Source organism: Vanellus vanellus, assembly GCF_965231255.1.
Source record: "Vanellus vanellus genome assembly, contig: HAP1_SCAFFOLD_943, whole genome shotgun sequence".
Lineage (NCBI taxonomy): Eukaryota > Metazoa > Chordata > Aves > Charadriiformes > Charadriidae > Vanellus > Vanellus vanellus.
In genome coordinates this window covers 31162-54744 of record NW_028127408.1, presented here as the reverse complement: position 1 = coordinate 54744, position 23583 = coordinate 31162, and the positions used below count along the sequence as shown (strand labels likewise).

General features: G+C 58.0%; 1 protein-coding gene across 1 annotated transcript in view; it reads left to right on the top strand.

Moving 5' to 3' along the window:
- The window catches only part of VAC14 (VAC14 component of PIKFYVE complex), a 60748-nt gene that overhangs the window by 7735 nt on the left and 29430 nt on the right, over positions 1-23583 (top strand). Inside the window, exons 9-11 of the mRNA XM_082501074.1 lie at positions 5662-5806; positions 6106-6171; positions 16392-16542. Coding sequence (XP_082357200.1) covers positions 5662-5806; positions 6106-6171; positions 16392-16542 — 362 coding nt within the window. The remainder of the gene's footprint in view (positions 1-5661; positions 5807-6105; positions 6172-16391; positions 16543-23583) is intronic.

Sequence of the window (23583 nt, the reverse complement as noted above, 5' to 3'; positions counted from 1 at the left end):
AGCAGCTCCGTGCCCAGCACCATCTCTCCCAAGATCTCATCTAAACCATCTCTCCTGCAAAGACCTTTCTTCCCGTGCAGCCGACGGTGAAGCTGGGGAGAAACCCAGCTTGAAACCCGTCTTTCCTTTCCTCCTGCCGTTCCTTTCCTCGGAGGTCGTCATTTCCAACACGTTTCTTGTGCTGATGCGTGTATTTATTTCTTGTTGCGGTCCCCAAAATAGGATGCGTGACTCTAGGTGCATCCCACCGGCGAGGCCGACGCGCGATGCCCATCGTAACGCATCCTGGAGCAATGCAGGCGTTGGCTTTTCGGGTTGACGCTCTGTACCCCTCTGGTCCTTTTTTGCAGCTCCTGCAAAGCCCGGCAACTCCCCTGTTTTAATGATACCCTTAATTTTTTCCTCTCTTGAAAATACAGATCTTTCGGTTAGCGCCTACGTTTTGTTTTACAGTGAAGTGGTTTTCATTAAGTGGTTTTCCCCCACTTTCCTGTGATTGCCGAGTCCTGGCCCCAGCTCAGCCCTTAAAGTTTAGCAGGTGCCGAAGGGGATGCGCGTAGGGCTGAAATTGGGAAGGGGAAGGAAAAAGAGATGCGTTTTTACCGTGACACCCGTTGAGGTGGGAGGGGGTGGATCTGGCGGGGGGTTGGAGGGCTGGACGTGAGCGACAAGGAACCCCGGACATCTTCCCGGTGCTCCATCCACGGCAGCGGGGAGCGGGTGGCTGCCTGCACGCTGAACGCCCACTGGGTGTCAAGACAGGACCGTAGAGGAGACCCGTCGAGATGCTTTGGAAAACAGGAAAGCCCGCAAACGCAGGAAACGGCAGCTGCCTTTTAACGATGAAGTCACTCTTTGCTTGTGGTTTTGTTCGCTTTCTCCCCCCCCCTTCCCCTTCCCTTCCCCTCCTTCCCCCGGTCTCCCCCGGCGAGCGAGTGATGGAGCGTGGCCCGGCGCCAGGCGTCCAGCTCTCACGCCCCCTTCTCCTGCCCTCCCCGTGCCGCCGCCACCGTCTGCGGCGAAAGGGAGGAGGACCTCGGTCTGCAGGGGCGGAGGAGCTCACGGCCCCCGGGGCGGCTGCAGAGGGACGTCTTCCTTGAAGATGCTGTCCAAGAAGATGATGAGGTGTGACTGCTCCAGAGACGGATGCTGGGCACGTTCCTATGGCCGCCAACTGACGTGCGCCACCCCCCCTTCCCTGCTCCTCAAACGTGCCGTTGGCCCTCCGAAATGCTTCCAGGCTTCACTCGGAGGGAGCTTCTTGGTGGCATTCCCTAAGGAATGGGGATTGCCCCGGAAAAGTGGCTCCTGGGGAGAGCCTGGCTGCGCGGGGCTGGAGGGGTTGTGGGGCTCCCCGCGTGGGTTGGGGGGTCTCCGCTTTCACCTTCTGCAAAAAAACCATGGCTGGAAGTGGCCCAGCCCCGTGTTTCAGAGGCGCTGGAGCCTTCCTCTGGCCCGGCCGACCCCGCTGATGCTGCGACGGCCGGTGCGAGCCCAGCTCAGGAAGGGGAGGTGGCCACGCGGTGGCCGAAGCGAAGCCTGGGCTTCTTTCCGTGGGTCCGAGCCGCTGCAGGAGAAGATGCAGCCGTCCGTCCTGCGTGGCTGGACCACGACAGCTGGAAAGTGACTTTCAGGCTCTCGTAACCGCATCGGTGTTTCCGTACGAGACCTGGACGGTTTGGGACAACTTCCTAACCGTGCTGCGGGGCGGACGGGCTGCCTGGGGTGGGAGGCACGGCAGGTGGACGCGGGTGACGGGACCGCGGGTCCCTCACCAAACCATCTAAGGGACGTGAGAGCTCCAGAAGAGCCTTTGCGGTCCTTCCTCGCGCAAAAGCGGGTTTCTGGTTTTGGGTGGTGTTCAGCAACACACGGACACGTAAAGCTGCTTGGTTTTCTGCCGAAAGGGCGAACGGCTGCCACGTGGCTGAAACTGCTGGAGGCTGCGTTTCAACCGGACTTTTCAACGTGGTAGTTAAGGCTTAGTACAAAGCTAAAATTGCTGCTGCTTGTTTCGTGCTGGGAGTCGCCGTAGCCCCGTGCCCAGAGCCCGGTACACCTTGGGAATGCGACCGGGGAGCCCATGGAGGTGATGAACGCTTGGGTGGAGGGTAGGGATGGTGCTGGGTGCCCTGCAGCACCCAAGGGATGGTTGGCTGAAGGCACCGCGGTGGCTTGTTTTGAGCTCATGCACCAAGCCTGCCTTGGAGTCCCGTTCTCCAGCAGCTCGTCTGGTGGAGTCTGCCTTCCTGCAGCTTTCAGGCTGCAAGGTGTCCTCCTGGGGGGAGGCTTCTCCTGGCCGCCTTCTCCAGCCTGGAGCGAGGAGATGGGTTCCCTTCACTGCTCCCACCGCGCCGTTGAGCGGATGACCTTGGGCGCGCTGCCCCAACCCAACGGCCGTCGCGGTGACCTACAAGCCCGTTGGATGCCTCCGCCCAGACCTTAACCTCATCGCTTCGCCGTGCGGGTGCTGTGGGCGCTTCCCGCCCTGGGAAACCGCAGGAAGGAGAAGGAAGCCAAGAGCGCCGAAACGAGAGCGATGGAGGATGAGAAAGCGACAGCTTGTGGGGACCAGGAACGGAGAGGAGCTATTTACCTCCCGGCCGCTGGCTCGAGCCCGTGGAGCGGCACAGCTGCCAGCCCGTATGGGAGCTGCCCTTGTGACTTGGACCACGATGAAAGAACCTGGATATTTCCACCCTTGGCAGGGCCATTTAAAGGCTAGAGCCCGGCCCAGACCTTAACCTTCTCTGAAAAACGGGGTCAGGAAAGCAGCTGGGCCAGGCGGGGGGCCGGGAGGGAGATGACAGCTCAGGCGTTGGCAGAGAAAAGGCGACCGCTGAGGAAGAGAGACGGCAGAAGCCCTTGAAGAAAGGGGAGAGAGGAGAAAATGAGTTGATTAAGGGACGTGGGGTGAAAAACGCCGCCGGGGGTTGAACGCAGTGGGGGCGAGCGAGCTCTGTTCCCCTGCTCCAGGATGCTTGCTGAGATGGGGGGACGTGCTGGGGCGTGGGGCTCCTGCCCCACCACTCAACTGGAGCACTGGGAACCAGTATCCAGAGGTGAGACCCTGGTACGGCCCCCATCGTTGCTCAGTTCGCCCTAAAAACACGTTCTCGCCGTTGCAGGCGAACCACGGAGGCGGTGCCAGGACCGCCTTCGTCCTCCCGGAGGAGAATCTGGGGTAGTGGGTTAGATGGAAGCGATCGCATCTGACATCTGCCCTGCCGCAGATGCCGGCGCTTGGCAGCATTAACTCAATGCCACGACTGCCGTTCCCGTTCCGCGCTGCCCGGGGATTAAGGAGAGCCGGAGCGAGCTGCGAGCCCGGCTTCGGAGCCGCAGCGCCCGCCCCGCTCGGCTCCTGCCTCCCCCGCGGCAACCCGGTGCCGCTCCATCTCGGGAGGCACAGGAGCGTGGTCGGCAGGAGATGGGTTAGCCCAGTTTAGCGGTGGGAGGTGGGTTAGCCCAGTTTAGCGGTGGGACATGGCGTGGTTGGGGTCTGGCTGACCGGAGACGAGGCCGGCGCTGCCAACCCACCTCCTGGGGTCAGCTGGGGTGGATTTTTGAGTTGAGGCACCCAAGGCTGCACCCACAGCCCGCTCCCCTTCCCTCCCCCGCCGGGTGCCGGCATTACTGGGGAAAAGAGGTTTTCACCAGCAGCTTTGGCACAAAGCCGGGCTGGAAGCGGTCCAGCATCCTCCTCTCTTAACAATAGCGCCCCGTGTCCTCCCCGCCTGCCTCGCGGCAAAGCAGAGCTGGTGGATGTGACAGCGTCCAGGCCACCTCCGAACTGGCCGTCTTCATACGCCGCTTGATTGTGCCGCCCTTTTGGCCTCTTCCCTTTGAAAACGCGTTACCCTGAGGGGTTCTCCCTCCTCCCCCCCCGCCATCCCGCACAGGCGATGCGTATTTTGGCGTGGAGATGTAATCGGGTCAAGGATTCGTGCTCTTCTTCCATCGGGAAGAAGATGCCGGGTGCGTGGGCTGCGCCGCTGGAGCGGGTTCTGCAGGAGAACCAGATACGGAGCTGGTTCAGGTTGGCTTACGTCACCTGGGACGCTGCTCCCTTGGGCATCCTCTCCCAAATTCCCCGTGCTCTGGGTCCCTCCTTCCCCACTCGGCTCTGCGCATCCGAGCCTTTGGCTCTCGGCGGTCGTTCGCAACATCAAAGCGCAACTTAGCCCGACTCGAAATGCGATTTGCCGACCCCGGCGTCCGTTACGTGACGCGGATGAAGCAGGCGGGTATCCGCAGGGCTGCGACCTCCCGGGTCTCGCCCGTACAACTCGCGTCGTCCCAGGGAAGATCGAATCCCGGTAAGCCGCAGCTCTGCTCGCAAATTAAACCGTGAGAAATCCGCCCCTTAGGATTTCGCATCGCACGAGATGCAGAGCAGCTCTGCGCGCGCGCTGGAAAAATCGGCCGCTGTCTGGTCCAGCCTTGAATAATTCAGTAGATTGGGTAGGACAGGAGGGACTTCGCTCTTCAATGCAGCTCTGTCTTGAACGTCTGCTTCAATCATCTCAGGTCCAGTCATCTCTCCTGAACCTGGTCTCCTGGGACAGGTGCTTCCCACCTCCTTGCTGTTGAGGAGGTGGGAAACCATCAGGTAGGCTTCCAGAATCACAAACGGGACAAAAAAAAAAAAAAAATGCTGGAACAAGACCTCTTCTGCGTTGGGGTCTCCTGACCCAAAGCAGGTCCCAACTATTTGGGGAAAACCTGAGGAATCTTTCACCGTAGTAGGAGCTAAGGGTCTGCAGGCTGTGGGTGTTACAAAAGAGGCGATGTCCCCGTGGACTAAGGGAGTTGTTTGCTTTCATCCCTGGGTGACGATGGAGAGAGACCCTCATCTTTTAGGATGGCTTTTGGGGAAACAAGATGGTGTTCTCAAGGCAGCCTTGTAGCATCCCAAAACTACTGCCAGCCAGGGCACCGTCTGCAGTCCTCGGCACGAGTCTGCTGGGATTAGCAGAAACTGAATGTCCTCACCTGGTTGAGTGGCCCCAACAAGCGGAGTTTGAGGACGTATGGGTTGACGTTCTCTGGAGACGTTTGAGCTGGTCAAACCTGAGTTGGATTCTGAATGTGTTTTATGGATCTTTAGTCTTCAAGCCCCAAACCCGATGACTGGAATATGGACCAGGTTCTCGGCACAGCCATGGTACTGGCTTCACGTAGCACGGTGTCTTTTCACACGTAGGTACCGGCTGTTTCAGGAAAGTGGTAACCCTTAAAGCCTGGAAGATTTTTGTTGTTTCTAGAGCAAGTTTTTGGTGTGTTGCCGTGTTTCTCATTGCGCTTCCCCATCTCGTAATGCCAGCCAGAAGCTACCTGTGCCATCTGGGCAAACCTGGCCGTGCCCAGCCATGACCGCACAGGCTTGCAAGCCTGGAGCTTGCTTCCCGGTGGTCATAACTCTTGAAAACTTGAGCACAGTTCTTGGGTTGGCCGTGGGCAGATCTGGATGCACAGAAGAAGAAATGTGGGTGGCCAGGCTGAGTGGGGCAGGAGCAGGCTCAAGGGGGACAGTTGAGGTTTCTTAGGGGTTGAGCTGAGACGTTTGATGCAGCCTCCGGTGTGTTGTAGACCTCCCCACTGTCGGAGGGGTGAGTTGGACGATACGGCACTGAACCAGCCTCTCTCCTTTCCGTGCAGCTCTGAGAGGATCCAGGTGACCCTGAACCTGGATGGAATAGTTCAAGTGCTGGACTGTCACCTTCATGACACGTCCATTGGGATGATGACCAGAATTGCGGTCCTGAAATGGCTCTACCACTTGTACATCAAGACTCCTCGTAAGGTAGGTCAAGAACTTGACGTGTGAGCCTACTGCTCCCTCCACGGGACCGAGCTCCTCCGCTCCCAGCTTGCTCCTTGCCTTTGAATTGGCTGTAATTATCTCAGCAGCATCGCAACCAAACGTCCACCTGCCTTTTCTGAGAAGGCTTTGGTTGCCGGATACCCAGTAGCTTAAGGAAGAAGAGCTCCAGGTGGAAAATGCCGGCGAAGCTTTTGGCAGCCTCCCCAGGGGCGAGGGGTCCCGTGGCAGGGGGGGACTGTGGCCTGTAGGACTGAAGCCTTCCGTCTTTCTGGTTCTAGATGTTCCGACACACCGACAGCCTCTTCCCCATCTTGCTGCGGACCCTCTCAGACGAGTCGGATGAGGTGAGTGCCGCAACTGCTGCGGGAAGTCCTCCTGAAAGCTTACTGTCTCCACATCTAGCTGGGCTTTGGATTTTTTGGGTTGAACCGAGGGATTTTGTGAGGTTTGGCCAGTGTTGGCACAGGGGGAGGGGCAGTTTTAACCCCGTTGGCTAAAGTGAAGAAGACCCAATGCAGAGCCCACAGGTAACCCCCCGGCACAAAGCCTGGCCATCTCGGTTAGGCTGGTGCGGTTGGGACCTTCCGTCCGTATAAACCTTCTTCTCCATCTCTGGGAGTTGGGTAATGGCTTTGAACTAAAAGAGGGGAGATTTATACTAAATATCAGGAAGAAATTTTTTACGGTGAGAGCGGTGAAACCTTGGTCCGGGTTGTCCAGGGAGGTGGGAGATACCCCATCCCTGGAAGCATTTAAGGTCAGGTTGGATGGGGCTCTGAGCAACCTGGTCTAGCTGAAGATGTCCCCGCTCAGGGCAGGGGGGTTGGACTAGGTGGCCTTCAAAGGTCCCTTCCAGCCCAAACCATTCTACGATCCTTCAAAGCCAACTCCTAAAAATCCTTTTTATTGCCTGCCTGGGAAACCAGCTGGGACTTCAGGTCCCAGAGCTGATGTCTTCCCCGTGGAGCTGGGTCGTGGTCACGTAGGTCCTTGGCGAGGGGGATCGTATCCAGCGGGTGCTACAAAATCGGAGTCAGGAGGTTCTAGCAGAGCGGCATCAGCCTTGCCTGGTGGGGCTGCAGGAGATGCCCATGAGCTTCTTCTCCGCCCGCGGGCATCACTCAGACCCCTGCGGTTTGGGCTCCAGGCCAGGCTTCTTCCTTTCGCCCCTTCCAGTGTCCTCCAACTTGGAAAATGAGACATACCTCATAGCCTGGGCCAACGTGCTTTGGGGCCGTGCGCCCCGAGCCCCCTGGGCAGCCGTGCTGTGGGTGGGAGGGTCCTGGCTAGCTGGTGGCCACCTCTACGTCACCTTTGCCGGGCCAACAGGTTGGCTGGGAACCGCTCGCCTTGGAAGTGAGCAAAGAAGGCAGCTAGGAGTGAGCCAGCTCGCTCTACCTTCGCTCTCCTGCCTGCTCCTGCCCGCTCCTGCCTGCTCCTTGCCCACCCGGCACAGTGCTCTTCATCTCCCCGGCTGCTCCCTTCCCCGTGCGCCGCACCGTTTCCTCCCCCCCCCCATTCCCCGTTTCCCTCTCTTTCTTCCTCCGCCCCTCATCTCCCGTTCCAGTCATCTCAAGTTGGGCGTCTTGGGCGTCTTTTCCCTTTCTCCGTCGTCGCATCCCGCAGCGTTTCTGGGGCGGGAGGACGGCAGTGTGGGCACACGGCTGCCCCCGCGGCATCGGCAGCCGCGTACCACTTGCCCTGAGCCGCCGATGATGCCGGATGGGGGTGGGGTGGGGTGGTTTTTTTTTTTTGGGGACGGACACGACAGACCTTCCTCGCGGAATAAAAATCACCCGTTTTCTGCCGTCTTACGCGCTCAGGGCGGCAAAGCCCAACCGGAGCGAGGGGGTTGTTAAGAGAGGGGTAAGAGGAATAAGCGAGCGCGGGACTGACCGCCCGACCCTTTTCCCTACCCCGCCAACCTTTCCCCAAAAGGGTTCCCGAAAGCTCACATCTGCCTTTGCAACGCTTTGGAAAGCCTGCAGCTTTGCAGATAGCCTCTCCGGCTTGGCAGGGGATGGCAGTGTGAGTCATGTCGCAATTACGCTGCTTATTAATATTTGGGGGGGAAGGAGGAGGAGAGAAAAAAAAAAAAAAATAAAAAAAAAAAAAATAAAGGCGGCGAAGAAAGGTGATGCGTTTCCTCCGTGTGACAGAACTGGGAACGGCTCAAAAGTCATTTTAAGCTGATTTATTTAATCCTGCCTTCTGGTTATTTAAACGTTTGGAGGTTGGGGTTGGTGGCGGGGGGGTTTTTTGGGTGGTTTTTGTTGGGTTTGTTGTTTTTTTTTTTAAGGAAATCCATAGACGAGTCGCTCCATTAAACGCCACCGCTCGGCTGGCTCCCAACCAGATCCGCCGCATCTCGGCAGAGGGAATAGAGACGACCGAAATAGTGTGGGGGGGGGGATGTTGAGCTGGGCAATTTTTGGGCGACGAGGAGGACGGATCGAGCTGGCTGACCCGCAGTGTCACTGCCTGTTAGAGAAGGGGACGCGGGGCGGCTGCTGGGCACCGTGTTTGTGTGCGCCTTCGCGTTATCCGGGAGCGGATGGGGATGCCCGGAAGCTCTTGGCTGGGGGACCGCGGGTCCCGTGTCAGCATCCCCATCGCTCCTCCCATGGGGAAACCTCTCTCTCCCCCCGTTTTCCAGGTAGGGCTGCGTGGCGCAGCGCAGGGCGTACGCGCGTTTTCAGGGGATTTGGGGTTGGTTTTTTTTTTTTGGTTTTTTATTTTTGCTGTTTTCATCCTGCGACGCTGCCGGCCCCGAGGGAACCTGCCGGTACCCTCTTGCGTCCTAGGAAGGCTGAGCATCCTTTTAGGGTGCCTGCAGAGTGCCCGTGGGCAGTTCGGAGGCTGGCCGGGCGCTCTCCTGAAGCCGTCCTGCGTCCCTTGTGTCTCTCCAGCTCATCACCAAAGGGAAGAACGCAGCTTTTGGAGGGTAAGGGCTCTGTCTCAGACCGAAAGCCCGTGCTCGGGCACTGTATTTTTAAGGTCCGGCCTCGCTGAGCGGTTCCGAATCGCCGCGTTTTTGCCCTAATTAATCACAGCCAAAGCAAGGAGAGGCGGGCGCGGGACGGAGCTGGATCCCTGCCCTCGGAAGTCGTCACGTCGCCTGGTTTGATCCTTCGAGGAGCGCGAGGTGTTGCGCCACCTCCGCCCCGCTGAACCGGGGACCGGCGGCTCCTGGCGCGTCGCCCCGAATCGTCTCTGCCGCCTCTTCCCGTTCGAAGTCGGAGCGAAGCTGAAGGAAGCCATTCCCTTTGCTACGTAGACAAGGCAGGAGATGGCTGTCAGATGCTGTAGCGCTGCACTGCGTCACCTCCTGCCGGTTCCCGTGCTTCCCCGGCAGGGAGACGCTCCATCCCGCGTTCGAGACCTGGGGTTTTGTAGGCAGTCTTTAAAAGCCCCGGTTAAAATTTGATGTTCCTTTCAAAAAAAAAAAAAAAACAAAACCCAAAAAAACTTCCTTATGGCTCAGGGGCTTACGAGGATCCTGCTGGGAATGGGGTTTTTCTGCACGAGCTGCTCCTGACGCCTGGTTCGGGAATTGATGGTTGATTGATTGGAAAGTGATTAGGAAAGGTGAAAAGTCGAAGCCCGAGCGCCCTTTGGGACCTTTCCACCCGCAGGTTAAAAGCACCGCTGCTGGTGGGCGCTGCTGAAAGGAAGAGCTGCTCTTCGGGTTGTCCCCCTCGGCAAACTCCTGGTGCCAAAGCAGCTTCTGACGTAGCCGCGTAGTTCCCCGGCTCCTTCCCGCCTGCTGAGCTCAGGTGGAGGCACCAGGCGGTGAGGGCATCGCCGAGAAAACCGTCAAGCGGTGACGCTGCTGGTTTTCTTTTCTTGGCTTTGTTTTCCTTTCTCCCGGCTCCAAAGCGGAGTCGTTTTTTTACGGCCGGAAGCGTTCCTGTTTCCTTATCTGCCCCTCTTGGTCTCGCTGGGGGCTGGAAGTTGTGCCGAGACTTTTGCGTCTGACTCACGCGGGAATGACGCGTGAGGTGGAGCCGGTGCCTGATGCGGAGCGGGATAGAGGGCGTCCGATGCGAAGCAGGATAGGCGCCGGCTTCCTTTCAACTCCTCTAACGTGAAAACCTACCTGCCTTTACGCAGCGGCCGGGCAAGGCTTTGAATCCAGCGAGATGATCCAAATGGTTTCGGAGCCGGCTGGTTTGCAGCCCTATCTCCCAGAGCATCCTTAGAAGTCTCCTCCTGGCACTGGATGAGTGTTGGTACCCTTTTCTAGAGAGGGTTAGCTGAGCCTGGGCTACCACCTGTGGAGGTGGCCATGGACTTGAACGTCTGCGTGACCTTCAAGCCAACCTCTCCGTGACGAGCTGAAACATTTTGCCTTTCTCTTGGGTTTCCAGCATTAAGCTAGGAGAGGAGGAACCCCGGGTGTGGTGGCACTCTGGTATTCGTCTCTCCTTTGCCGTTGACTCCTACGCCCCTCCGGCGCCCCTCCGGCGGAGGTTGGGTTGGAGCATTGCGCCGTTGGTTTTAGAGCTGTTGCGCTCCAGCTCCCCGGCCTTTAATTCGCCACGGCCAAAATATATAGTGGTCTCGTGCAAAGCAGAGGGTGGAAACTAAAGACTGCAAAGAGGACAACTCTTACGTACGTCTGTCTGCTTGGCTTTTTGGTTGTTTTGGGTTTTTTGGTTTGTTTTTTTTTTTTTTTTGTGGTGGTAAAGCTTCTCCGGAGAGAAACTCAAAGCCGGAAAGTACCGAAGCGGGGAGGGGGAGGCCGCTCGTTTTCAAGGGTGAAGTTAGACTGAGGGAGAGCTCCGGGCTGAAATGGTGGGGTACAGAGAGAGGGATGTCATTTCGGTTGGGCGGTGGAAAACGTGGTCGGCCCGGCGTGCCGTCCGTGGCAGCAGCCCCTCAGGGGAAGTCTTAGAGCAGGTTGGGGTGGTGCTTTCTCCAAGGAGTCGAGGCATTGTAAAGGCAACGGCTTGAAAGGTAATCTGTGCACTGCACTGGGCAGGAATAGGAAATTTCTCGGGGGGGGGAGGGGGAGCGCGATCCATAGGGAGCTTCTCGACTCGGCACCAGTTGCGGACCATAATTGCATGGGTAGCGGCTATATGCATATACAGCTTATATATGTATATAAGAGATATATATATAAGATATATATATATACGAGAGATATATATATGAGATAGATATATATATAAGAGATAGATATATATATAAGAGATAGATATATATATACACGAGATATATATATATATATATATATATATAAGATATATATATATATAAATATATATATGGCAGTCTGGGCTCACGGTGGTCTTTCCGGAAGGTGCCTGTAGCATTCCTGGGTGAAATCATGGAGCAGACCGCAGAAAACCTGTCTGCCGCCGAGGACTGGCAATCCCTGTGCCGGCGAACCGGCTCGCGACTGGTCCGGGGTGGGGATGAAGGTGTAAGGACGCGGGATTTTTGGCGAGCGTGGCTTTGGGTGCTCCTTGGGGCGGGGGAGGAGGTGCCGGATGGGAGACGGGGTGGCAAATAAAAGCAAACCCTTTGCTTATCATAAGCCGTGGGACTCTGGGTGCTGAATCCAGCATCCAGCTTCCCGCTCCCCCCGCAGCGCGGTCCGCAGGGATGCTCCGGGGCCCACCGCTGGTATTCGCTGTCTCTCTCAGCGCGTGTTAGCAGGATTTACCCTGGGGGGAGGAGAGGAGAAGCCCCCAGCCCCGCTGCCTTCCCGCTGCTCCCCGTCCCCAACCGGCCACAGGCTGAAATGCGGTGGCTACAAAGCAGAGTTGGGGGGGGGGGGAGAAGGTCTTTACAAGATCGGAGGATAAAAGTCTGGAAAGAGGGCTGGTTAAATTGGTGTGGGAAGATTAACGGTGTTTTTCTTTTCTTTTTTTTTTTTTTTTTTATTTGCCGGTGGAGGGGATGGACGGACGGACACACACACACATGTTTTCACAGCATGTGCGTCTGGGGCTCGGCCAGCCTCACCGCTGGCCGCCCATGGCTCCAGGACTGCCCGCCCGTGCTCACCTCCCCTCCTCTGGCTCCGGCTAAAAGGTTTGGAGAGAGGAAAGAAAAAAAAAAAAAAAAAACCAACCCAAAAAAAAACCCCCACCAAACAAAATAAAACAAGCGAAGCCCTCTGGGGAAGCCTCGGTGCGCGCTGCGGTGGAGCGGTGGGAAGCACCCGGCAGCATCCTCGGCTTCCCTGGTCCCCACCGGCTCACTCCCTGCTTTGCCAGGCCTGGGAATGCCATGGGGTTTTCCACAGCCTTCCCGATCCTGGTCCCCTTTGAAGAAGTGCTTAACCTTTCCCTTCTCCATCTTGGGTGGCATCCTGCTTCGGCCGGATTCCCATCTTTTCCGTGGGGAGATTAACCTCGTTCCGTGTTTCGCCGCCCTGGGACATCCCAGGCTGTCCGTGAGCACCTCCCAGCTGCCTGCAGGAATTTGAATCTTTTAACTTTTTTTTTTTAAAGAAAAAAAAAAAAAAAACCCACAATTTTTCCATAAATACCGGCAAGGACGGCATTTTCAAGGAGCTCAGTCCCCATCCTTGCCATCGTGTGTGCCCCGGTGTCCCGGTAACCGGCGGGTGCTGCAGGGATGCTAAGTCTCGCTTCCTCAACGGATTTGGGGTCACCTCCCCATCCTCTACCAGAGCCACCTCAGAGTTTTGGCCAGGGGCAAAGCCCCTCCCCAGGAGCAGCCAGGCGACGCTTCGCGCGCGGGAGGTGCGTCCCTGCACCACGCGCCGTTCGGGGGCTGCTTTTTCCCCCGCTCTCGGCTCCGCTCAACCAGAAGGAGCGGCGAATGAACCTGACCTAGATCTGGAGAAGCCAGAGAGACCGACGGGTTTCGCGTGCCCTCGAAATCTGCGCTCTGGAGGCGATACGGGGAGAAATCTCGCCTGTTCCCAGGGAGGAGAAATAGCTGCTTGTTTATAACAGCTTATTTATAACGGATATTTGTGTCTGATAACCCACTCCTCGAGGCAAAGAGCCTCCTCCATGCTGCTCTTCATCCCCGTGCTGGGAACGGCTCGTGGCGTCGGCCGGCTCTCCCCATCCATCATGATGCTCCTTCTCCCGGCGCCTTCCAATTCGCGCTCGCCCGGAGCGGGAGCACGCTGCCCTACATCTCATCGCCGCCGGGGAAACCTTCACGGAAATCCCTTCTGGCTCGGGAAAACATCCTCGGAGGCTGCTCCTCCGGACCGGCCGTGGGGACCGTGCCCTGGCCCGGCGGCTGGGAACGGCTCAGCCCTTGTGCTCCGGCGCTGTCGGGTCCGACGGCCGCTCAGCTCCTTGACGGATGGGACCGGCTCGCTCCTGGCGCAGCCGGCCCGTTGCCATGGCAATGGCAGGATATTGCTTTCTTACAGCCTCCTCGCTCGCACAAAGCCAGCCGCCGGCTCCAGCTTTGCTTAGCGCGGGGATGTGCGACGCATACCAAGAGCTCCTGGCTTTCCTCCGTCCCCGGCTGGGAACCCGCTCCGGAGCATGCGGGGAAGAAGCAGCAGGAGCCGGAGCTCCCTGCCTCTTTCCCACGGCTGGAAGACCCCAGGTCTTCGCAGATGGCTGCTCCTCCTCTTCTTCCAGGTGTTCCTGCACTCGTCCCTCCTGTTTCTTATTTCCTCTTTTCTTATTTTCTCCATAGTTTTCATTTGTAAACTCCAGCCCGCGCTGGTTTTTTCCATCTTCTGGCTGTGACCAATGTGGCTGGCTTGGAGAGACACCTCTTAACATCTCCAAAGCTCGAGAAGTCCAGCCATGCCCTCGGTGGCGCCGGTCACTGCTCCCTGGCCAGAGCATCCCAAGCCCAAGCAGCATCTCGGAGCTGGGGCTCAGCACACAGCTCTGGGAGGTTCATAGAACGGTTTAAGTTGGAAGGGACCTTGAAGATCATCAAGTTCCAACCCCCCTACGCTGGGCAGGGACACCTCCCCCCAGCCCAGGTTGCTCCCAGCCCCGTCCAACCTGGCCTTGAACACCTCCAGGGATGGGGCAGCCACAGCTTCTCGGGGCAGCCTGCGCCAGGGGCTCACTGCCCTTACAGGAAAGAATTTCTTCCTCATATGTCATCTAAATCTGCCCTCTTTCAGTGTAAAACCATCACCCCTCATCCCGTGGCTCCCCTCCCTGATCCAGAGTCCCTCCCCAGCTCTCCTGGAGCCCCTTTAGGCACTGGAAGGGGCTCTGAGGTCTCCCCGGAGCCTTCTCTTCTCCAGGCTGACCCCCCCCACCTCTCCCAGCCTGTCCTCCCAGCAGAGGGGCTCCAGCCCTCCCAGCATCTCCGGGGCCTCCTCTGGCCCTGCTCCAACAGCTCCGTGTCCTTCTTGTGCTGAGGACTCCAAAACTGGATGCAGTGGGCTCTCCCCAGAGCAGAGCGCAGCAGAGGGGCGCAGTCCCCCCCTCGCCCTGCTGGCCACGCTGCGGGGGATGCATCCCGGGATGCCGGGGGCTTTCTGGGCTGCCGGCGCACGTTGCATTAAATTAATGATCCGACCTCACGGTATAAGACATCTCTCAACGCTCTGGGAGGCAGCAGGGGTGACTTCTGCCCAGCTCAGGGTCTTGGTCCTGTTTCCTGATGCTGTGGGAGCCGCTGGTGGAGTCTGGGTGGACAACAGCCGAAGGGTCTGGGGGGGATGGGTGGGCTCTAGGGGGGGAGGGGGGGGGATCGCGGCAGCAGCGAATGCAGCAGGATGGCAATCGCGGGCGGCTGGTTCGCCCGGTACATCAGCCATGTGTTGATACAGCTTTGGCGTGGTGGGATCCATCATCCTGGCGGTGCTGGCACTCGTGCTGGGTTCGGTAAAATCGGTAGCTCGAACAAGAGTCCCGGCTCTCACCTGCCTGCCCGCCCTGGTAGCCAAACCCTGAGTCTCTTTGCCAGCTTTAGCCAAAGACAATGAGAGTTGGAAACCTCCACGGGGTGTTGTTTCCCCAGCTGGGAGAGCTTGAGACCCAAATTAGCGCCTTCCCCTGCTGGAAGGCTGCAAGCTCAGCTGAGCCAGATGATTAGCCACTAGAGAATCTACACGGGGCTTCAAGAGACCGGGCACGGTGAGCTCTGCTGCCGGAGCATCCTCCGCTTGAAACGAAACGTCGCCAGCGTTGCTTTATCCGGTACCGCTGATGTTGGCAAACCGCATGGAGAGGGAGGACCAAGGTCATCCCTCTGCCAGGGACCGCAGAGTCCCCTCCCTGGAAGAGGATGAAGGCTGGCGGTGGCAGTGACCTCCCGCGCTGGCAACGCGCTCCCGTCCTTGACAGCATCACGGAGGTGCCGTATTCTTCGGGGACAACAGTACAAGTTGTTATTGTCTTCATTTTATTTTTTTTTTTTAATTTTTTTCCCCCCCTCCCCTGGGGAGCCACGGGCTGGGGCTTAATCATGTTTGTAGGCACAGAGTCTTCCCAAAAGGGCTGGAGCCTCGTGGTGTTCCATGGCAGGGTTCTTCCCCACGGCCGCCTCTGCACCGGACACCACGCTGCCTGCTCAAAGGCTGCTGGGGGGGCTTGAAAACCATCCCTAATTATCTAAAAAAAAAAAAAAAAAAAAAAAACACCAACCCAACTTACGTTCTCTGCGCAGCAGAAAAACCCAGGAGCTGCTTTTTCTGATTTTCAGGGGTCGTATTTTCAAGTTCTGCGTGATCAAAAAAAAAAAAAAAAGGCTTAATTGGCTATTTTTTTCCAGGGGTAAGGGGTGGTTGGTTTTTTTTTTTTTTTTGGTAGCTCAGAAGCTAAAACTCCCTTAATTCCTTAAAACGATGCCTTTGTGAGAGCACACGGAAAGCCTGGGATGCCGCGCCGCTGGGCGAGGGGTGGGGGTGGGGGGATGCGCCGCGCCGGATGCGGATGGGTTAGACGTGGCCATCGGACCTTTTTGGCAGCGATCCTGCTCTGCTGCGGAGCATCGGGGCCGGCTGATGAAACCTCTAGACCCAAGGACGTTCGAATGAAGGGGGATGGGGGGGGGGGGGGGAGGAACGGACCCAAAATAGTCTGAGACACGAGAAGGGTTGAGGATGCAAAAAAAAAAAAAAACAACAAAACCACTCACTCTGTAATCACTTCTCCAGCACTGCTATATATAGAGTAATTCGGTTATTTCGGAGCCTGCCCTGGGGTGCTGCCCCTGAGAGCATCCCCGTCCTCTTGCTGGGGTTGTCCCAAATCGGCGGTTACGAAGGGGAGCGGGAAAGCGAAGCCCGGACCTCCCCGAAGCGGGATGAGGGAGAAGCAAGCCCTCCTCCCCACTGCGTAAATTCGGTTTAATTTCACGCGTTCCCTTAGGATGCGCAGAGCAGAAACTGGGGTGTTTTGGGTTGTTTTTTTTTTTCTTCCCCTTTCACTTTCCTTCCCCATCCTCTCGGCGATCGTTTGAAATTTCCCCTTTGAACTTCCCAGGTTGCCCTCTCTTCCCTGCGCTTTTCCTGATGTTCTGGGATTTGGTGTTTGCTTCCCATCTCGCCCTCTCCGGCCGCGGGTTGGGAAAGGAGAGCTCACCCCTGGGTGCGCTCACGCCCCCCACCACCACCACCCCGCGCCCTCCCTTCTCTCCGCAGGTTATCCTGAAGGACCTGGAAGTGCTGGCCGAGATCGCTTCTTCCCCGGCGGGACAGACGGAGGGTCACGGTCCCTCTGATGGCTCCGACATGCGACCTGGCCCAGTGGAGCTTCACGTCCCGGCCAGGGCTGGCCAGTTGAGCTCCTCCGGTGAGTGCCGCAGCTCCGCGCATCCCTGCTCCTGGGGCTCGCTCCGGGTTCGGTGGCACTGGTCAGGTTTGCTTGGGCAGAAGAAGGCCCAAGCCAAGGCCCAGTAGTAATAATTCATATCCTACGGTCATCACAGAGTGGTTTGGGTTGGAAGGGTCCTGAAAGATCATCCAGTCCCACCCCCCTGCCCCGGGCAGGGACACCTCCCCCCAGCCCAGGTTGCTCCAAGCCCCGTCCAACCTGGCCTTGAACACCTCCAGGGATGGGGCAGCCACAGCTTCTCGGGGCAGCCTGTGCCAGGGGCTCACCACCCTCACAACAAAGAATTTCTTCCTCATATCCAATCTCAATCTCCCCTCTTTTGGTTTAAACCTCTTCCCCCTTGACCTCTGGCTCCCCTCCCTGATCCAGAGTCCCTCCCCAGCTCTCCTGGAGCCCCTTTAGGCACTGGAAGGGGCTCTCAGGTCTCCCTGGAGCCTTCTCTTCTCCAGGCTGACCCCCCCCAACTCTCCCAGCCTGTCCTCCCAGCAGAGGGGCTCCAGCCCTCCCAGCATCTCCGGAGCCCTTCTCAATATCAATCTATCCATCCCTAGATGGCATCACATGGGGATGGAGTGCTGTGGAGCAGACCGGGGGACTGCCTTTATTCCATTGCGTTTTTCCTCCAGCTCACATTTTGGGGATTTGGGACTCTGTTTCACAGTGGCTGGTGTGGAGGGACGTCATTGTTGTCCTATTTTTTTACGGGACCTTGGGTGCCAGCCTCTTCTCTCTTTGTAAAAGCCCTCAGAGCCCTGAAACGGGTTCAGGATGATGCGCTGACTTGCAAGCCCGGGTGCCCAAAAAAAACATAGATGGATCTGCAAAGGGTTTGGTCCGTACTTTCGATGTTGCGTGTTCAGGGTTTCTCGTGTTGACTGTCAACTGCTTCATTGCTCCGAGTGTCGGGTGGGACCTCGGAAGAGAGAGATGACGAGGGACAATCCTATTTCCTGGAGACTTGGGAGTTAAAAAAAAAAAAGCCTTTCATTACTCCTCCTGGCACACGGGGAAGTGTTTTTTCCACCTTCCCTTTATCTGTGGCTCATCCTTTGCCGTTTGCTCGGCTGCCCCTTCTCCTCCGCCGCTGCTATTTAAGGCCCTCCCCGTTGTCCTCTCCGAGCCAGGTCGTCCCCCCAGCCAAAAGCACGTTTCGGGGCGGTTTTGGCTTGCGACCCGAGCGCGGAGCCAAGGCCGCCTCTCCCCGCGCAGGATGCGGCCGACGGGGCTTTGCAAAAAATCCCCGCCGGAGAGGGAGGCTTTGCTTTCCTCCTCCCCAGGCTTCGTTTTCTCTGAACATCTGGGATCGCTCGCCCCTCCTTGGGCTTAAAAACGTCCTCGCCAGCGTCCAGCTCTGGTTTTGGGTGGGTTGGGTTTTTGGGGTGGTAGTTTTTCTTGCAGATCTCCCTGTTTCGCGCTGGCGGCCGTCGCCAGTGATGGAGGGATGGGGGTTGCAGAGACCTCGGAGGGTCTCCTCCGTCCTTCCCACGTCAGAAGTGAGACCGCCCCAGGGTGGAGCAGCTCCTCCACCGAAGAGCTGCAGTTCAGCTCACGCCGATGGTCGTCTGAGGTTTCCTTCCTTGCGGATGATCTAAAAATAGCCGGCTGGATGGCGCGGATCCGAACGGCCGCCGTGGCCCCTCTTAGCTCTCTGGAAGAACCTCTTGGCTTCGCTTCTTCAAGCGGAACGTTTGGAAAGAGCCTGGCTCTCCCCGCCTCCAGCAGATCCCGCTGGAGCTCCCGTTGCCCCAACCTGGGGCTGCTTGGCCGCCCCCACCACCACCACCCAGGTCCTAACGGGCTCCGGCATCGTCACCTGCTTTTCCTCTTCCTTAAAAAGCCCCCAAAAAGTGTTCCTTTGGAAATTTGTTTAGGGCTGAGCTTTGCGCGGTCATCGGCTTTTACCCAGAGGCAGATGGTTTTGGGGGACGGAGGGAGGGGAAAGGAGACGGACGTTTAAGGTGACCCCTGGTCCCGTCTGGCTGTGACCACCCAGTGCTGAGAGGGGATGGGTTGGTGGGCTCCGGCTCCCGGGGGAGCGAGGGGTCACAGCTGGGCCGGGACCCTCCTGGATTGTGCCGGGAAAAGCAGGGGCTCTCGGAAAAGACACTTTTGATCGGGGTGGGGGTGGGGGGAACGGACTTTTTTGGCAGTGGGAGGGTGGCTGGTGGAAATCCCTACGTCTGCGTGGTCCCGGGGTAGTGACGTCGCGAGAGAACCCAAACCCTGCCCTACAAGCTGGTGTAGTTGTGAGCACAGCCCTTCCCAGGCGAAAAAAAAAAAAAAAAAAAAAAAAAAATGAGATGCTGGTACTGGAGAGAGGGTCTACCCCTTTGTGGGGTCACTGGCTTTGTACTGGGATGGATGGGAGTGCTTCCCGAGCGCTCTTTTCCCGGCTAGCACGCCTCGGCGCAGTGCTTTGTCGGCAGTAGGATGCTGTTGCAGCGTTGGAGGGGGGACCCTGCGGGGTACCAGCGCTTCACCCTGCGGTTAAATTGCTCCGTTCCCTTCATCCCGCTTTAGACCGAGATGCCGCCGGAGCGGGCAGGGGGAGGAGGGATGCGCCATCTCAGGTCCGCTCCTCTCCTACCTCTGAGGCCCGTCGGATCGTGCGGTTGACGGCTTTGCGGGTAAATGAAGGCGGGCACCCTTCAAAGCAGGTTTCCGTGCCGCGCTCTCCATCCCGGCGCTCCGGGGTTTTGCCAGCCCAGCGGTGAGGGCAGGAGGAGGAGGCGGCGGGGGCCAGCGCTGCCGTGGTCTTCCCCCCCCGCTTCCTCTCGCTGCCTTTCTTCCCTCGGGATGTGTTTACGCAGTTGTTTCCCTGCCATTGAGTTTGGTTTCCTTCAGATGCCGGTTGATTAGTCAGGAAAGCCGTGTCCCACTTCCGCAGCCTGTTCCCAGCTCCAGTTTTTATTTAGCCGCTTTGTTCTCCGGTTAATGGAAGGTCAGATGCCCTCGACGCTTTCTCCAAACACAATGAGCCGGGGTCAACCCGGCCCAACGCCGCCTGGCAGACCCAACATCTCTCCTCCGGACCTGCTCCGGCTGCCCTGGAAGAAGGTAGCCGGGTGCTGACCTCCACGAGTCTGTCCTTGGTTGTCTTCTGCCCGCTTTGCAGGGACAAGGTCTGCAGGGCTGCGCCCAAGAGCTCTGCGCTCCTCGGGGTGGTGGGGCAAGCACCCATCCGGTTCGTACAACGGGAATCCTGCTGCCTGCTTTGCGTTGAGGGTGTTTTGTCAACCGCGTAGAAGTCGGGACAAGTAGCAGATGACTCAAGAGTGGTTGTCACCAAGGCCGGCGAGTCGAGAGAGGCGATTCTGCTCCTCCGCTCTGCTCTGGTGAGACCCCGCCTGGAGTACTGCATCCAGCTCTGGAGCCCTCAACATAAGGAGGACACAGAACACTGGATACTGGCCTGGGTTGCCCGGAGAAGCTGTGGCTGCCCCATCCCTGGAAGTGTTTAAGGCCAGGTTGGACGGGGCTTGGAGCAACCTGGGCTGGTGGGAGGTGTCCCTGCCCAGGGCAGGGGGTGGAACTGGATGATCTTTCAGGTCCCTTCCAACCCAAACCGTTCTATGGACCCGTTGGAGCGGGGTCAGAGGAGGCCCCGGAGATGCTGGGAGGGCTGGAGGCCCTCTGCTGGGAGGACAGGCTGGGAGAGTTGGGAGGGTTCAGCCTGGAGAAGAGAAGGCTCCGGGGAGACCTGAGAGCCCCTTCCAGTCCCTGTAGGGGGCTTATGAGAAACGTGAGGACAGACTTTTTAGCAGGTCCCGTTGCGATAGGACAAGGGGTAATGGTTTTAAACGAAAAGAGGGTAGAGTCAGAGGATGAGGGTGGTGAAACCCAGGAACAGGTTGCCCAGCGAGGTTGGAGATGCCCCATCCCTGGAAGCATTCAAGGTCAGATTGGACGGGGCTCTGAGCAACCTGATCTAGTTGAAGGTGTCCCTGCTTATTGCAGGGGGTTGGACTTAGATGGCCTTTAAAGGTCCCTTCCAACCCAAACTATCCTATGATAGCACAGGTGCAAGCCCTCCAGCCTAGTCTCCAGCTCTGCTTTGCACGGGAGGAGAAAGCCCCCTCCAAAAGGATGCCGATACCATCTGCTGCCTCGTACAGGGTCACTCTCGCACACATCTCTTCCTTCCTTTCTCCACAGCTTTGGAAGGAGAAGCGGTTATGACCCTTTGTTTCACAGGAGGCACTTTCCTCTCCGACTCGGTCGGGTCTCTCCCGCCTGGCTTCCTGCCGGAGATGGCGGGGACGGCGGCGTTACCCTCTGAGCGCCTCACGCTATAGGATGTTTACCGGGAGGTTGACTCCATACGTGTGTGCGCTAACACGTCTGAGGTCATTGCTTCCAACCAGCAGTCCGTGGATATCCCCGGAGTCGGCAGATTGCTCCGGAGGAGGTTGCTTAGAAACATAGTCTGTTGGGTTCAGACCTGCTGCGTCCCCACTGGAGAAGGTGCAGCGCCCCAGAGCCTGGACCGAACTTGAGATGTGCTGTGATGGGACATCTTTTGGAGGGATTTTGTTCTTAGTGTTCCAAACCGCTCCCTGTACGTTGTTTATCACTTCATTTGGGGAATCGTAGTACTGGGTCCGGTCCTGTTCAATATATCCGTCAATGACCTGGATGAAGGGATGGAGTGTACCATCAGCATTTAGACTGAACATTAGGAAAGAATTTTTCACAGAAAGAGTGGTCGGACATTGGAATAGACTGCCCAGGGAGGTGGTTGAGTCACCATCCCTGGATGTGTTTAAGAGACATTTAGATGTGGTGTTGGGGGATATGGTGTAGGGGAGAACTTTGTAGAGTAGGGTAGATGGTTGGACACGATGATCCCAAGGGTCTCTTCCAACCTAGACAATTCTATGATTCTATGATCAGGAAGTTTGCTGATGACACAAAACTGGGAGGAGTGGCTGACACGCCAGAAGGCTGTGCCACCATTCAGCGTGACCTGGACAGGCTGGAGAGTTGGGTGGAGAGGAGCCTTATGAAATTCAACGAGGGCAAGTGTAGGGGACTGCACCTGGGGAGGAATAACCCTCTGCACCAGTACAGGTTAGGGGCGGACCTGCTGGAGAGCAGCTCTGTGGAAAGGGACCTGGGAGTCCTGGTGGCCAACAGGATGGCCATGCGCTAGCAATGTGGCCTGGTGGCCAGGAAGGCCAATGGCATCCTGGGGGGCATCAAGAAGAGCATGGCCAGAAGGTCAAGGGATGTTATCCTCCCCCTCTGCTCTGCCCTGGGGAGGCCACATCTGGAGTACTGTGTCCAGTTCTGGGCTCCCCGGGTCAAGAAGGACAGGGAACTGCTGGAGAGGGTCCAGCAAAGGGCTACAGAGATGATGAGGGCAGTGGAGCATCTTTCTGCTGAGGAAAGGCTGAGGGACGTGGGGCTTTTCAGTCTGGAGAAGAGAAGGCTGAGGGGGATCTAACCCACAAATCCTTCAAGGGAGGGGTCCAGAGGACGTATCCCGGTCTATCTGAGGACCCCCTTTTGGGGCGAGATGCCGAAGCCTCGGGAATTGCAAACCCTTTCTTTTAGCCAGTTAGGAAGGGGAGAAGCATCCGTGTGCCCCCGGGCAGCCCTGAAAAAGCAGGCTGAGCGCAGCCCATGGCCGCGCAACGTGTAATTTTGGGGGATTTTATTCCCTCCGCAGCATCCCGCGCTCTGGAGAGCGGAGAGCAGAGGTTTTGCAGAGCCGATAACGCGTTCGCATCTGCTTCCAGCTCTGCCCCACGCCGGGCTTTTTGGGGGGGGGGGGGGGGGGGGGGCGAGGAGGGGAGGGAGGGAGGGTTTGCCTTTTTTACGGCTCTATTTTTATCCCGCTCCGCGCGACTTTCGCCGCCCCGTGTTTGCAAAAACTAAAATTCAAAACATCCTGGGGAAGGGCGCCGGGGAGGGACTTTGGGGGGGGGGAGGGGGGGGGTGGGAGGAGAGATGCCGCGCGGATTCCCACGTCGCCCCCCGGGGCTCCCGCCGAACCCCGTACGGTTTGAAAGCTCACGGACCCGCTCCGGCCGCCGCATTTAATCCCGACTGCTCCCGGCGGAGCCGAGGGAGATCCTTGTCCGGGCTGAGCTGGAAATGTCATACCCCAGAGAAGGATGCTCGGCCCCGCCAGCTCGTAGCCCGCCTTCCCTGTATCCCAGCTGAAATTGCTTCAATTAGGGATTGCGGGAAATCATTTGAGCTAAACCGCCGCAAATACCCTCGTGGATACTCTTTAAACAGCTTACCCGGCTTTAGCCTGCTTCGGGAAGTGAATCAATTCCGGTCCGATCCCATTTAAATTTGGTTTCAATGGAGTTAAGCGAGTCCGCCGCGCCGGTTTTAATTAAAGACCCGTTTGAAACCAATTATGGTAAATGAGTGGAAGTTGCTTTTTATGCCAGGGTGAGGTTCGGCACTTTGCGGCCGAGGTAGGAAAAGCCAAGTTTGTGGCGGAATCTGCCAGGACAGCCCCCCCCCGCCCCCCCACCACCACCACCTTTCCCCTCCCTGAGCAATCTGGGGACACTTTGGCCACTGTAGGTCTCGAGACGGCTCAGCCCATCGAGCAGCCAGACGGCCACGATGTTCCAGGCCGCTATACAATATATATTTATAAGGGTCTTAATATGGATCCCTAATGGCCTGTCTGGGTTGATTTATAGCCCGGCCCCGCCAGCGATGGGAACGGCGACCGCCGCTGAGCGCTTGGGGACGCGCCGGGCCGGGGAGGGGGGGGACACACACACGGGTGCCGGTGCGGGCGGAGGTGGTGGCAGAAGCCCTCTCGTGTGTCCCCGGCTCTGCCCCCGGCTGCAGAGCTTGCCTCGGGAAGGGATTTACTAGCCCAGCATCCCGGGATGGATGCTGTAGTCGTTGAGACGGGTCCAGGCTGCGTTTCAGCCAGGGATGCGGGAGGATGCTGTAGTCCTTGAGACGGGTCCAGGCTGCGTTTCGGCCAGGGATGCGGGAGGATGCTGTAGTCCTTGAGACGGG